Source organism: Aquarana catesbeiana, linkage group LG02, assembly GCF_042186555.1.
Source record: "Aquarana catesbeiana isolate 2022-GZ linkage group LG02, ASM4218655v1, whole genome shotgun sequence".
Classification (NCBI taxonomy): domain Eukaryota; kingdom Metazoa; phylum Chordata; class Amphibia; order Anura; family Ranidae; genus Aquarana; species Aquarana catesbeiana.
In genome coordinates this window covers 557,677,847-557,694,578 of record NC_133325.1, presented here as the reverse complement: position 1 = coordinate 557,694,578, position 16,732 = coordinate 557,677,847, and the positions used below count along the sequence as shown (strand labels likewise).

General features: G+C 42.7%; 1 protein-coding gene across 2 annotated transcripts in view; it reads left to right on the top strand.

The window, feature by feature from the left end:
* The window catches only part of ILRUN (inflammation and lipid regulator with UBA-like and NBR1-like domains), a 64,085-nt gene that overhangs the window by 21,417 nt on the left and 25,936 nt on the right, over positions 1 to 16,732 (top strand). For both annotated transcript variants that reach the window (XM_073616008.1, XM_073616007.1), the window contains exon 2: positions 11,605 to 11,759. In XM_073616008.1, the coding sequence (XP_073472109.1) occupies positions 11,605 to 11,759 (155 nt within the window). The remainder of the gene's footprint in view (positions 1 to 11,604; positions 11,760 to 16,732) is intronic.

The following is a 16,732-nucleotide window of genomic DNA, read 5'->3' as shown; positions in this document are numbered from 1 at the left end:
ACAAGTTAATCAACAGGTTTTACCCAATGTTTTTGAAGGAATCCTGCTGATCAGCTGTGTCCAATCACAGCACAGAGTTCTGTGTTAAAAAAACACACAAAACTGTGTACACAGAACAGCGATTTGGCTGTTTTTCTCTCTGCTTTCCAGGGAGAAGAGACAGCCAGTTCTGTAAGTAAAAGCAGCACATATTACACTTGCTAGGCACACAGTTAACCCCTATATGTTAACCCCTTCCCAGCCAGTGTCATTAGTACAGTGTCAGTGTATAGTAGTGTATGACTTTTAGTAGGATTGTAGGGTAGCAGACAATCTGGCGCCAACAGACCCTTGCAGGGAGGTACACTGACATCACTAGTGACACTAATACAGTGATAAAATATAATAATTAATATAATATCAAACTTTTTATACTTTGTTCAAATTTATTAACTATTCTTTCATTCTTGAGAGTAGGTACGTAATTTGGGGAAGGCTTGTAGGGGCCCCAGTGTATTACTTTGCCCAGGGGCCCATTATGCTATTAAGATGGCCCTGCAAGTGCTTAAAAAAAAAAAAAAAAAAAGTTATAAAGGTACTGTACTTTACAAATGTGCATTGTGCTCCACTGGCTTCAGATTAGATTTCAGAGGCCTTTGTTTTATGTTCTAGCTCATCTTGAAGCCCCTCCTAACTCTGGTATTCTTTCTTCATTTACTGATTGTGTTGATGATTAGCTAAATTATATTTGCATACTTGCATGGCTGGCCTGTTTTTCTAGTATGTTACCTTGACCTTGTGAATCATTCCACTTTGCATCAAACAGGTTGGTGTGCGTGCCAAGTTAGTTTTTCAGTTTCGTTTAATACACCAGTAAGGGTTGTAGAGCTCAATTCACTATGCAGCATTTTTATAGCATAGTATCAAAAGTAGTCAATTCACTAAAAAAAAAAAAAAACAATTATTTAACAAATGTATTAAATGTTTCTTAAATTATTATTTTTAATTTATTTTTTTACAGGCTAAGGGTGTTTTCACGCTGCAGTTTGGCTGCAGCACAGTGTACCTGAAGTTTTTGTGCAGGTTACCCACCCTTTCCCATATACTTCTATTAGATCTGGTGTTTTAGTGTGTTTTTTCTAAAAGCGTACCAAAGATGCAGCATACAGGTCTTTTGGTGCGCTTTCAGAAAATGCAGCAAAAAAACGCTCGATCTAATAGAAGTCTATGGGAAAGTGCATGTAACCTGCACAAAAACTGCGAGTACACTGGGCTGCACCATGCACAGCTTGAAATGACCCTAACATTGCACCAGAGGATCGTTATGTAAATTACTGCTCACAGCATTACTGTGAAGGTATGAAAACCATTCTAGTGTGCCTTAAGGCCTGGTTCATACCATTATTTTTGCATTCTGGATGCATTTTTTTGCATCTTTTATCCTCCTTCTTTTTTTTTTTTTTTTTTTTTTTTTTTTTATTAATCTCAATCAAGGACAATTGTGTACATGTGCTTTTTTTTGCTGCATGTGTGTTCTACTTTTTGTTGACTGTACTGGAACGCAGTGCGCTGGTGTGAACTAGGGTCATTGGAATCCATATTGATGTAGAATAAAAACACCCTGGACTGCATCTGGTGTGAACCAGCCCTTAGGCTACATTCACACAGATGTTTGTATCTGACAGCAGCTGAAACGGCAGTAATCTGCACTTGAAAAAGTAAAATATTTCCTGCAGATAGCTGTAAATGAGTTTAGGCCAGTTTTGGCTGCATCAGCATTTTCAGGCATTTTTTTTTTTCCTCAATAACCCATTTTGATCGGATGTTATACCCCAGGCACCACTTCTCCCATTTTATTGGTAGTTTTCTGAGCAATGAGATAGAGCTATGTAATTGAAATTGAGTGCAGAGCAAAGCTGGTGCTTACTATTGTGTTGCCTGCTTGGGAGGAGAAGATTGAGGGCCAGTTCACATGCACGGCACTTCTTCTAAAAATGCACCACACCAAACTGCATGGTACAGCGTAGAGCTGCACGATTCTGGCTAAAATGAGAATCACGATTTTTTTGCTTAGAGGATAGATCACGATTCTCTCACGATTCTCGCGGCGTAACATCATCTTTCACATTAAAACAAAAAAAAATTGCGCTAACTTTACTGTTTCTTTTTTTTTTTTTTTATTGAAGTGTATTTTTTCCCAAAAAATTGCATTTGAAAGACTGCTGGGCAAATACAGTGCGACATAAAATATTGCAGCAATTGCCAATTTTTTCCATATTATAATAAATAAATAAATATATATATAATTTTATCTCTAATGTTTGGGGGTTCCAAGTAATAAGAAAGAAGTGTCAGAAAAAGATTTAGACTTTGGTTAAACTTCCTGCATTTACAGGTTGTTTAAAGCTTGGCAGATTGCCCATGTTATTTGTTTACACAGAGAAGTTCTATCCCTTTGATCTAAGAAGGAAGTTAGATACAATGTTTCAAGTTCTAAACTTGGCAGAATGCCTGGATGTTTTCTTTTGACAGCTGAGTGAGCAGATAATCTCTCCACTTGTTTATATGAAAGAATCGTCAAACTCAGCAGGAGAGATCGTCAGGGGAGGTGAATCGAGATCACGATTTTTTAACGATTAATTGTGCAGCTCTAGTACAGCGGTACCATACAATTTGGTGCCTGCAAATGCAGTGCGTTATGATCTGTGTTTGGGGTGCTGTCAATAGTTAATTAACACCTGCATGCAGATCACAAGGGCAGTGCAGGAAGCGCACATGGAACGCACATTTCCCACACCATGTTCTGGTGTGAACTGGCCCTGAGGCAGAGAAGCAAATGAAGTGAAGATGGGTACATCCCCCTAACATCCCAGCATCTAACTAGGGGATATTTTGTCCTGATGTATGAGGAAATCCAATCAAAAACAAACAAAAATTCCCAGCACACTCCATTACCAGCTAGCCTGCAACAAAACAAAATTGACCCCGTCTAACAGTTCACTTTAAAAATAACTGTTGCGATCTGCATTGCATTACATTCAGTGGAGCACAGGTGAGACTTTCAGGGTTTTAAATGTCTCATTAAAGAGAATCCGTCACCAAAAAATCATCACATGGGGACCCTATGTGGTAAAAAAAAAAACAGTTAATCAAACTGTTCACCCCCATATATACGTACGAACGTAAACGCCTACAAATGAAAACATAGATTGCAGTACATGTTACATTTCGCCTATATGACTGATGACCTATAGGGGATTTTTAAAACGATGCCTATGGAAAATATAGGGTACTGAAGTTTGTCGCCATTTCACGGGCGCATGCAAATTTAAGGTTCCACATGTTGGATATGCAACCCACCGGTATGAACATAGAGTTGGATTTAAATTGTTTTTTAACAAACTAATAAAATAGGACTCTGTGATTCTTTGGATGTCCATGTTATGGGGAACAATGGTTTGCACCATATAAGTATGTGATCATACTATAGTTAAAAATAGGTTTGGTGTTCAACAATTAACTTGCATTCATTTTCTAAATCTGTTTTATGTATATTTTGTTTTGCTTGAAATGTATTACATTATGAAATGTCTAATCATTGTGGTAACATACAATGAACTGCTTAAAAAATACGGTAGGGCTATGTGGAATGTGTATTCCCTGTATGGATGCCTGGCACATAGTTTGAGGGCAGGGGGAGACTTACAACTCCGCCAATCACAGTCACTTCCTAGCCATATAGAGTGGGCATGCCCAGTGACCGCTACGCTTCCTGATGACGTAATCCTTACGAAATGTATGAGGCGTTTTCAGTCACGCAATTTCCGGATCCCAGCTTCCAGTTTCTCTCCTAGCCCCAGTGGGAACGCACGCCAGCTTGGACGTGAGCCCAGCGGTGATATATAGTAATTCATGCAAATTACCCTCAGTGCCAGGCTAAGGCACTGTATTTCTGTGTATTTTTTTAAAAAACTGTTTTGCGCTATGGATTGTCTTTGTTTTCTTTATGAAAGAATTTGGAGGAGAGGAGGACACAGAGGCTTCATCCATTAACTAAGGGTTCCTATTAGGATATCCCTAGAGCGCATTAGACCATCTTATTAAATAAAGAGGTCATAGCCATCTGGTGAGCAGCTTTCATATCTGAGCACTTTTGGTGTTTGGTGAAGGATTTCTTTTCACTAATTTTCACTATGAACTTTTTCAACGTTATATTTTTATTCACTTGTTCATCTAAATATTGCACTTTATATTTGCACAGATTTATTCATATATTCTATAGTATTTGTTTCTAGTTAGGTATTACCTGATTTTGCACTTTATTTGCACATGCCACTTTATTCCATGTTATATGGTCGTATAGAGAAGGCACATATTATTATTACACAGCGCCCCCTACCACTCAATTCCCAAATTGCACAGTGTTTTTTCATTGTTTTTTGGGAGCAGCTATAGATATTAGCATTGTTTTATTGTTTGCGCAAGGTTCACCTCCTTCAACAAACCTTTTGCCCTCATAGCAAGCAGCTTGCAATTGAGGCACCCGAGCAGGCTTGCTCCTGAGCTGCGGCCCTGCGTGTCCATTCACACGCAGAACCCGAGGCTCAACCCTGCCCCCTCTCACTCCTGATTGGTTCAGTGGCTGTGATTGACAGCAGTCTGAGTCAGTGTTTCCCATTGCTGTCTCAGCCAATGAGATGGCAGAGTCCCCGGAGAGCGGAGGCACTCGTGTACCTCGCTGGATTGAGATGGGGCTCAGGTATGTATTAGGGGCTGGAGGGCTGCTACACAGAGAAGGTTTTTTTACCCTCATGCATAGACTGCATGAAGGTAGAAAACCTTGAGCCTATTGAATCAATTTAAAGCAGAGTTTCACCCTATTTTATCTTTGGCCGCCGGTGTTGCTGATCTCATTACAATGAATGTTTGATGTTTTGGGATGTTTTTTTTTAATTTTATTTTTTTGTTTTTTTATTTTTAAGCATGTTACCGGTAAGATAATTATAAATCTTAATTTCCTTTGTACCTCGCTGCGGCGAGGGTACCTCATATCCTGCTGCGCGTTGGCTCCTGGGATATATACGTGTCATCAATCCCAGGAGCAGCTTTCTTCCGGGTTTTCTATATTGATTGACAGGTTGCCAAGTGCTTTGTACACAGTCCACAGGTGCATGCTGGGTAGCCAGCAGTACCATACCCGGAAGAAACTCCTAGCAGGCTTCAGATGCCCACAATGAAGATGGGAGCTTGCATGTCACAGAGGCTACAGTGAGTCGATTTAACAAATCACAAAGATTACATGGACAGCATATGCCATATTCAATCAGATAAACTGACAATCGCGCAATGTTATTTACAAAAAAATAAATGACTGGACCTCCGCTTTAAACTGCCCATGCATTAAAGCAATTGTTATCCTTTAAAAAAAAAAGGATCCTGTTCCTTTAAAGCATGTTATACAGCACAATGCTTGTGCTGTGTCATTTGGCCCCTTCCATCACCTGAAATACCTGGCTGATCTTGCCTGGCTGTGCCCTCCCCCCTGTAAATTGACCATGGTTTATCATGGCTGCTGAGCCCTGACACCATGCTCAGTTTACGTGCCTCCATCATCCGCAGCTCTCCTTCTCCGATACCCCCCCGCCTTTCAGGCCGTACCAGTGTCTACCCCTACCCTTTTGCTGCTGAAATAACTGTAATTTTCATGCAATCCCCTGTATTCCATAATGCTGTGTGCCCCAGTGTACCTGCTTTATTTAAAAAAAAAAAAAAAAAAACACCGTTCTTTACCTCATTTCCTAGTGGCACTCACATCACCTCTCTCCTCCTCCGGGATTACGTCAGCGGTGGATTTTCAACCCCTCCCGATGTAGATGTCAGATCAAGAGAGGCGGTAGGTGGCAGGACATGTGAGCGCTGAGCGTCGCTTGGAAATAAGGTGTATATAGAGACATATTTTTAATGGGGACATACACTGGGGCACACAGCAATATGGAAGATGGGATTGCATGAAAATGACAAAGTGGGGTTACAACCACTTTAAGCCTGGTACACACTGAATAACTGTTGGCTCTGGTCGGAGCCGCTACTAACTATGCAAAGCCAGTATAGTGATCTCGCCTGCTGAGCTGTTGTGTTCTCCCCCCCCCCCCCCCCCCCCCCCCCCCAGCCAGAACGGGAGATTGTCAGAGAGCGCTGATTTGGAGTTGGGTTGGCTTTAGTCTTTTTTTTTTTTTTTTTTTTCCCAGCCAGCGATTCGAACAAAAAAACTGACCCGATTTCCCAAATCCACACATTCAAGGTCAATAGGGGGAATCCTCCCTGCTGAGCTAATGTATTTTGACAGCGGGGAGACTTCTCTGCCGTCAGAATACACTGATCGGCGCTGCAGTCTATACCCTGCGGCTCTGATCGAGTGGCTAAAATCCAACAGACTGGATGTTTGAAAGCTGATTGGTCGATTTGACTTTTCTGTTTAACCACAGTTCCCATACATTGATAGAAATTTGCCCGGTTGAATTGGGTAGAGGAGTGTAAAGGGGTATGAGCAACATCCCTATTTACCTATCTCAGCATCCTCTTCAGTGTTGCCTGCAACTATCTCCTCTTCCTCTCTCCTTTGGGGTCCCCCAAGACTGTCGTCAGAACCTTTTTTCTGTTATTTCGCTACACCTCTTTTCTGGGTCAGTGAATAACCTCCCAAGGCTTCCAATACCGTCTCTACAATTTTGACAGGCATCACCATTGCGGATTTGCGGTTTGACTTTTTTTTTTTAAATCCTTATTTAAGGTATGCGGTTTGAACAAAGCGTTATGGCATTACATATAATAATCAGTGAAATCCATTAATAGACATTAAAACCACCATGTCAAAGAGTCAATGGAGATCAGCGAGATAACAGGCAAGGTTCCAATACAACAATAGGAGGTATCTGTAAATTGTGGGCAATAGCCTCTACCCCAGATATAACCTGTTTTTCAACCTGTAATGGGGTGGGAACCCCAAAGAAAAAGAAAAATAGCTTTATTGGTCATACACATACCAGTAAGAAAAAATAAAAGCCAAAATGGAAGTAACCCAGATTAGCAGGTACCAAGCCATCGTGAGGTAGGGAACAAAACGTGGATATTGTACAAGATACGGCTCTCAGCCCCGGCTTTGCAGTCAATGCATACCGGGAGATTTTTCCTGGGTAGTATAGAAAAATGGACAACACCTTAGGTGTCAAGAAGGGAAATAAAAAGGAAAAAAAAGACAGTAGGAAGAGGGGAGGCAGGGAGGGCAGAGAGTTTCAACGGGACAAGACTTCAAACTCCCGTGAAGGCAGTTGCTCAGGTATATGTCAAGTAGTCATCTGAGAACCTGAACGGTTTAACTTTTTGTCCTGTTGTACATCGGCAAGTTGGCTCCCCTGGGCGAGCCGCCATAACTCTACGTTGGCCCTTTAAGACGCTGTAAGAGGCCCGCAGCATGTGCCTGAAGCCGTTGCAAGTGCCCGGTGCGCGTGATGGCCGCCGGGCACCAGCGATTGCTCATAATTAAGGATGAGCTCTGGCGTGTGTGTGCACACCCCACGTGCAGAGCCTGCCAGAAAGTCGGCACTGCGCTGCGCTAATCACAGGCAGTGAGACATTTCCCGATCTCTTCATCGGGACAGTGTCTCACTGCCTGTGATTAGCGCAGCGCAGTGCCGACTTCCAGGCGGGCGCTGCACGTGGGCTGTGCAAACACGCCGGAGCTCATCCTTACTTGTGCGAGAACCGGGATCCGTGTGTGTGTAAATGCACAAATCCCGGTTCTCTCAGAGGAGAGGAGAGAGATCATGTGTTTATACTAAGTATTAACACCAATCTCTCTCCTCCCCTAGTCAGACCCCCCACAGTTAGAACACACCTAGGGAACACAGTTAAACCCTTAATCGCCCCCTAGTGTTAACCCCTTCCCTGCCAGTGACATTTATACAGTAATCGGTGCATTTTTATAGCACTGAAGGCTGTATAATTGTCAGTGGTCTCAAAAGTGTCCAATTTGTCTGCCGCAATATCGCAGTCCCGATTAAAAAGCACATATCACCGCCATTACTAGTAAAAAAAAAAATAGAAATTCCATAAATCTATCCCCTATTTTGAAGCCGCTATAACTTTTGCACAAACCAATCAATATACGCTTGTTGTGATTTTTACCAAAAATATGTAGAAGAATACATATTGGCCTAAACTGAGGGGAAAAAAATTCTATTTTTTTTTTTAATTGGATATTTATTATAGCAAAAAGTAAGATATTGTGTTTTTTCTTTCAAAATTGTCACACAATTGTTTTGTTTATAGCGCAAAAAAAAAAACGCAGAGGTGATCGCATACCACCAAAAGAAAGCTCTATTTGTGGGGGGAAAAAAAGGCCGTCAAACTTTGTTTGTGTACAACGTCGCACGACCGCGCAATTGTCAGTTAAAGTGACGCAGTGCTGTATTGCAAAAAATGGCCTGGTCATCGAGCAGCCAAATCTTCCGGGTCTGAAGCGGTTAATGAGCTTTTCCACTCCAATTTATGTCTTAAACTTGCAGACTGTACACTTTTCATAGTGCAGATACCTGACACAGATGTGCATCTATACTGGTATTTGCTTTCTGTATGTTGTATATGTCCATATACAGTAATTCATTGGGTATATTTTGGGTCCATGTTTGGGTTTCATGATTCTTTTCTCTTAGGCACACTGCAGCTCAAGAAAAGCTTTTTACGAAAGAGCTGCCTTTTTTCACATACCCTGCTGGCCAGTCACAGCGCTGAAGCCGCGAACACGGAATTAACGCCGGTGAAATCGATAGGAGGGTTTACTTCCACTTTAAGTTCATGCAGATAGTCAGAATTCCAATACCCCAAAGGTTGCAGTATAAAACAACATGCATAAAAATTAAAGCGGAGGTCCGCTCACCCCTGCAAAAATTAAAAGCCAGCAGCTACACAAAATGCAGCTGCTGGCTTTTAATAGTAGGACACTTACCTGTCCTGGAGTCCAGCGATGTCGGCACCGCAGCTGTTGTTTCCATCAGCTGTCGGGCGCTGCCATTGCTGGTAAGGGAACGCGGTAGTGAAGCATTACGGCTACACGCTGGGTCCCTACTGGGCATGCGGGAGGCACCACTGCGCTCTCCTACTGGACCGGCAGCAGGGGAGGGAGGATGAGGGAGCCGAGCTGCTAATGTAAGCTGCCAGGACTCCTGGAAGTGGGGATAGGGTACCTGTCAGGTATACGCTGCCAAATGCACCGGAGGGGGGGGAGACAAACGAGCGAAACTTCCACTTTTGGATGGAACTCCGCTTTACCTCAGTAAATAATATGCCACACTAACTAAAATAGTTGAATGCAACACAATGAAATGAAAACAATAGTGAATGCTTTGAAAGCTCATACAGATGATGTCAAAAGTCCAACATCCTTGAAATGACTTCAAAATGTGTCAAATGGAATCTCTGTGTGTAACTTCTTTCATTGAAGGAACGCACCACCCTTGGATCTCTTCAAACTGGTCCTTCAAGCTCATGGTCCCGGGAATTAAGAAAACGGAGCACCAGGCTTGCATAGTATAAAATCCTTTAGTATAATTTATTGCATATAAAAACACTAAAGGTGTACATGCCGATCGGTACAAACCATTAACTCCAAACCTCGCAATGCTGGAACGTGCAAGAACGTGGTAATGTCACGGCCTTCGATTCCGCCCTATGCACGTTTCATCCTAAATGATGTAATCAGGGGCCCAAAGAGGGAATAGAGTAAAACACACCAATCCGCCCAATTCAGGCTACAAGCTCCAGAACTTTTTTGAGCTTCAGGCGAAATAATTGATTTTGTTCTTCAGCGTTTTGGAGCTTTGAGCTTTAGGCTACAAAATGCTGAGGTGTGAATGGGGCCTTAGGGTAATCTAGGATACCCATCTTAAAAAGATTCCAAGGGGTGTATTAAACATGCAAAAAGATGTAAAGTTTCATAAGCTTCTGAGTTGCATTACATTAAGGGAGCACACCTGAACTGCCTGTATAGCCTCTTCCCATTGATCATCATCAAAAAGATCCAACATCTGTAGCCCTATACTTCTCTACTCTAAGAGGGTGGCTGTCAAGAAATTTAAAGAGGTTGTAAAGCTCCATTTTCAAGTTGTACCTATAGGTAAGCCTATAATAAGGCTTACCTATAGGTACAGTAAATATCTCCTAAACGTGCGCCGTTTAAGAGATAGTTACTTTTGTACTGCGCCAATGGTTTCATTGACGCATATGCTGTGAAGAAACGGCCCTCCTTGCCATTTCTTCATTAGCAAGTGCTGTGACTAGTGGCTCCTGCGACTCTGGCCAGTCACAGAGCCGGAGTCCATGGCCCTGGAAGGAAGAGGGGCGAACATGGATGTGGCATCCAGCGGAGACAGCATGGGCTTCGTTTGCAGGTAAGTGTCACATTCGCATACTAGCACATGCTTTTACTTTGCAGGGAACAAAGAAGGAAGTAAAACCCATCAGGGTTTACTTCCTCTTTAACTAGTAGCATGGCATAACATTTAGAAATTAACTCCTTAGTAGTGGTAGTGTTCTGCATTGTATTAAAAATAGGAGTTGGGGATTGACGCCTATATAGTAGCTGCTTTACCCTGAGCCTTGACTGCATGTTGTAGCTGCAGATAGTAGAAAAAACATTGTGGCAGACCAAATTTGTTTTGCCAATCAGAAAAGGCCTTTAGGGAGCCATCCGCAATGTGATGTAAGTGTGTGATTCTGAACTCCCTCCACCTACGGCCATGTTGGAGTTTGGCCAATTCCAGATACGTGGTGTTACACCAGATTGGACTATACACATTGAAACCTGAAACTTGCTAAAATGAATGCATAAGTGGGGAAAAGCTTATTGGATTTACTGAACGCCTGCGCCTTCCATACCCACGGGGCTATCTACTACTTTGGTAGCATACTGAATAATCAAAGCAGTGGAGTCTAACTGAATAGGTTCAGTCCCTGCAAGTTGCGCCAAGCAGTCCTCTTAGCGCTGTAGTTGTGCCATTAGTTGCCACATATTACTGGTAAGCTGCAATATGGTTTTTCTGCACAAGGGTATCTGCCTGGCACAAAAGATTGCTGCTATCACTGTAGTAGCTTCCACAGCGATATGAGGCATTAATGCTTACATTGGACTGATGTATCTGGAATAAAAATCATACCTGGAGTTTTTTTTTTTCACACCACTGCCAAGCTTTTTTTCATAATCAAAATACGAATTGTTGAGCCCATCCTAACGACATAAATTTGTGAAGCTTATATTTTATTTAAGACGGGTCATGAGAGTGGGTCAAGCAGACCTGTTCTCTTCAAAGAATAAAAGCAAGCAGTTTGGGTTGAAAATTTGTCAGTTTTTCAATGCCGCAGAGAAAACCAAGCATGTTTGAGGAGAGTTTTGCGTAGTATAAAATGAATGAGGCCATAAACTACCAATCTGGACCGACGTCTACCAAGTGTGTTGAGTATTTGTTACTTTTGTGTACATAATTGTTAATTTTTAGTTTTTTTTTCGATTGTGGTTTATTAGTTGCATTTTCTGTTCTAAAAATAATGATATGTACTTTTTGTATCTTTCAGGAACCTACAGGCAGCAATCGGAGCATATTATGACTTTGAGAGTCCAAATGTCAACATCCCTTGCATGTCTTTTGTAGAAGATGTAACTATTGGTGAAGGCGAGTCTGTTCCCCCAGACACCCAGTTCACTAAAACTTGGAGGGTTCAAAACACAGGTTAGCCTATGATTATTTGCCAAAAGTCCTGTGAATTCTTTTTCAGGTGTGGGTGCCAGGGCATTTATTAAAGCCGTACTAATGGTAGATTTTTTTTTTTTTTTTTTTTTTTTTTTTTTTAATAACGTTATACTTGCCTGCTCTGTGCATTGGTTTTGCACAGAGCAGCCTCGTTTTCCTCCAGTTCTGTGGTTGCACCTCCAGCAGCCGTGGTTTGCTATCATCTGCTGGACGGGGACACTGCAGATAAGGACTTGACTAGATAATTACTTTTGAGTTGGTAAAATGTTTTAATAAATTGCTGATTGCTACACTACATGGCACTGCGCTTTCTTTACTGGGTTCTTACACACAGGAGCGGTGGGGGAAATCGAATGCAATTCGGACAAGAATTGCACTCCATTCCCGTTCAAATAGCATGCGATTCTTTACAGTGCGATTTGCACCCATTAATTTTGTATGGACGCAAATTGCACCACAAAGTATCGGTACTTGGTATCGGCGAGTACTTGACCGAAAGTATTGGTACTCGTACGCGCTGATAAAAATCCATTATCAGTGCATCTCTACTTACCAGTCCTTAGATGTTTTGGCATATGGAAAAATGCAGTGCATGTACAAATGAATATAGGTCTTTAAAATGGTGAAACAGTCAAGAAATAACTAATTGACCACAGGTGCCTTGAAACACAAACGTCCATAAATGGATGTAAATGTCCAACCGCACAGGAGGTATAAGTACTCCAAGGGGTGGTGATGGTCTGATGGTTGTCAGAAAACACCTGGCATCATACAGCGACTTCCCAACCGAGATACCGGGTCCCAATGGGTCATTCAGAGACAGTGCAAAAAAGCCTCTTACCAGATCCTGTGGATTCCCATGTCAGCGACAGGGAATCCCATGCGCAGTTTGTCACAAATGACGTGGAATGGGAGATCAGGAATCGCCAATCTCTTGGATTGTGGTCTGTATGGATCTCGGCCGGCAACCGGATGGGTCCTCACAACGAACCGTCCTCACACCGAACCGTCCCAGCGTGCATCAGAAGTTTCACAAACGGTCCCCCGAAAGGAGCAGTTGGAGGGACTGGATCTCATGCGGTAAATGTGGAAACAAAAAGAATGTGCCTCCACATGGTGCAGATAAAAAAGGGCGTTTTTATTGACAAAAACGACCATACACAAATAAAAGCGTGATCACGGTGGATAAAAACAAATGGGCAACAAAGAGAGTGGTGTATGTGGCCGACGCGTTTTGACCTAGGGGTCTTCAACAGGAACTGCCCCTGTTGAAGACCCCTAGGTCGAAACGCGTCGGCCACATACACCACTCTCTTTGTTGCCCATTTGTTTTTATCCACCGTGATCACGCTTTTATTTGTGTATGTGGCCGACGCGTTTCGACCTAGGGGTCTTCAACAGGGGCAGTTCCTGTTGAAGACCCCTAGGTCAAAACGCGTCGGCCACATACACCACTCTCTTTGTTGCCCATTTGTTTTTATCCACCGTGATCACGCTTTTATTTGTGTATGGTCGTTTTTGTCAATAAAAACGCCCTTTTTTATCTGCACCATGTGGAGGCACATTCTTTTTGTTTCCACATTTACCGCATGAGATCCAGTCCCTCCAACTGCTCCTTTCGGGGGACCGTTTGTGAAACTTCTGATGCACGCTGGGACGGTTCGGTGTGAGGACGGTTCGTTGTGAGGACCCATCCGGTTGCCGGCCGAGATCCATACAGACCACAATCCAAGAGATTGGCGATTCCTGATCTCCCATTCCACGTCATTTGTGACAAACTGCGCATGCGATTCCCTGTCGCTGACATGGGAATCCACAGGATCTGGTAAGAGGCTTTTTTGCACTGTCTCTGAATGACCCATTGGGACCCGGTATCTCGGTTGGGAAGTCGCTGTATGATGCCAGGTGTTTTCTGACAACCATCAGACCATCACCACCCCTTGGAGTACTTATACCTCCTGTGCGGTTGGACATTTACATCCATTTATGGACGTTTGTGTTTCAAGGCACCTGTGGTCAATTAGTTATTTCTTGACTGTTTCACCATTTTAAAGACCTATATTCATTTGTACATGCGCTGCATTTTTCCATATGCCTATTTTGTTGTTTTTGTCAAACTGTATGCAGCAGCTTTCATTCATTTTACTGGTTAGCGCGGTGTTTTCTATTTACCTTAGATGTTTTGGCTACATTCATTTTCTTGAGGTTTTTTTTCCCCCTTTTATTCATTTGTTGATCCTGCTACTAACACCTTTCTTGTCCTATGATGACAGTGACCCCTTATCCTGGTGTATATATGAAGGAGCAATGTTGTTACCCTGGGACAGGAAGTATGTTAGGATTACAGAATAACTCCCATCCCTCTGTTCATCTCCATTATATAAAGGAGAGGTGTTCTTTAGTCCACACAGAGAGTTGGCAGGGCTGATTACATTTCTAACTGATAAAAGTCCAGTATAGGCAAACAATCCGAGGAAGTGCTGAGTAACTCAAATCCTGTGAAAGAATACACTGTGCTGGTGGGTCATCTTGCAAGATTTGGGGCCCTCTGCATACCCCAGAATTTTGAAAGATGACAATGTCACCCCCTGCAATATGGAAGTGAAAACCCAATTCCAAAAAGTTGGGACACTGTGTAAAATCTGCAAAAAACAGAATCCAATGATTTTATTCACAGCAGTAAATAGAAAACATATCAAATGTTTAACCACTTCATTACCCACGTATAGTTATATGACGGCCTGAGATGGGATCTCCCATCCTGGGTGGCCGTCATATGACGTCCTGGGCTTCCCGGCCGTCTCAGGGGCGCGCGCCGCGTTGCTCGGGACCCGATGCGTGTGCCCGACGGCCGCGATGTCCGCCAGGCACCCTCGATTGCCCGTTAACCGGGCAGGACCGTGGATCTGTGTGCGTAAACACACAGATCCACGTCCTGTCAGTTGAGAGGAGACTGATCTGTGTTCCCAGTACAGCGGAACACTGATCGGTCTCCTCCCCTTGTACGTCCCCGCCCCCTACAGTTAGAATCATTCCCTAGTAAACATAATTAACCCCTTGTGTCCCCCTAGTGGTTAACCCCTTCCCTGCCTGTCACATTTACACAGTAATCAATGCAATTTTATAGCATTGATCGCTGTATAAATGTGAATGGTCCCAAAAATGTGTCAAAAGTGTCCGATGTGTCCGCCATAATGTCGCAGTCACGAAAAAAAATCGCAGATAGCCGCCATTACTGGTAAAAAATAAATAAATAAAAAAATTTTAAAAATGCCATAAATCTATCCCGTATTTTGTAGACGCTATAACTTTTGGGCAAACTAATCAATATACGCTTATTGCGATTTTTAATTTTTTTTTTTTTTTTTTTTTTTACCAAACATATGTAGAAGAATACGTATCGGCCTAAACTGAGGAAAAAATTAGTTTTTTTTTTTTTTTTTAAATTGGGATATTTATTATAGCAAAAAGTATAAAATATTGTGTTTTTTTTCAAAATTGTCGCTCTTCTTTTGTTTATAGCGCAAAAAATTAAAACCGCAGAGGTGATCAAATACCACCAAAATAAAGCTCTATTTGTGGGGAAAAAAGGACGTCAATTTTGTTTGGGTACAATGTCGTACGACCGTGCAATTGTCGTTTAAAGTGCGACAGCGCTGAAAACTAAAAATTGGTCTGGGAAGGAAGGGGGTGAAAATGCCCTGTATTGAACCGGTTAAACTGAGAAAATTTACTATTTTATGGAATAAAATAAGGTAATTTTGAAATTTGATGGCAGCAACACATCTCCAGATGACACGGCCCTGTTTACCACAGTGTAGACTCCCCTCTTCTTTCACACTCTGTAAATGTCTGGGAACTGAGGAGACCAGTTGCTGGATATTTGGGAGAGGAATGTTGTCCCATTCTTGCATAATATAGGATTCTAACTGCTCAAAAAACTTGGGTCATCTTTGTTGTAATTTTTTGTTTTCTAGATGCGCCAAATATATTCAATTGGTGAAAGGTCTGGACTGCAGGCAGGCCACTTAAGCACCCGAACTCTTCTAGTACGAAACCATGCTGTTGTCATAGATGCGTATCGGTTTAGCATTGTCATGCTGAAATATACAAGTCCTTCCATGAAAAAAATACATCACTTGGATGGGAGCATATGCTGTTCTAAAACCTGGATATATCTTTCATGATTGTTGGTGCCTTTTCAGATGTGCAAGCTGCCCATTCCATACACACTAATGCACCCCCATACCAACAGAGATGCAGACCTTTGAACGAAGCGCTGATAACATGCCCAAACACACCATTTTAAATGAGCAGTAGACTGTGACGTTTTTGCATTTTTGGATGGCATGGTAAACTTTGTTCAGACAGTGATTTTTGGAAGTATTCCTGAGCTCATGTTGTGATGTCCATCACAGAATCATGCCTGTTTTTAACCACTGCCTGCCCACCATCATATGACGTCCTGGGCTTTGGGCAGGTATATCTGAATGATGCCTGTAGTTACAGACATCATTCAGATATTGCCGGTTTCAGCCGGCGAATCTCTACACCATAGGAATGATCATAGCGGCCGTTCCGCCGCTTGATCGTTCCTATGGGAGGCGAGAGGGGACGTTCCCCCCCCCCTCCCGCCGCCCTTCTGTGCTTGCTTCCGAATCACCTTTATGATTGGTGAGGCGGAGAGCGGATCCGCCGGCGCCGGATGTAGATCATAGAGATTTCCGGCGGACCAGATGGTCGCCGGAGTCTCTATGATCATCGGACGCCAGGCGCAATGTTATGACGTCACGCCCGGCCTCTCCATTCAAAAAAACAGCGCCGATTCGGCTGGGAAGCGGTGATCGTTTTATTTTATTTTTTTTTATTTCAGGCTTCCTAGCCTAGTGGTGAGATATGGGGTCTTATTGACCCCATATCTCACTATTAAGAGCACCTGACATGTCATATTC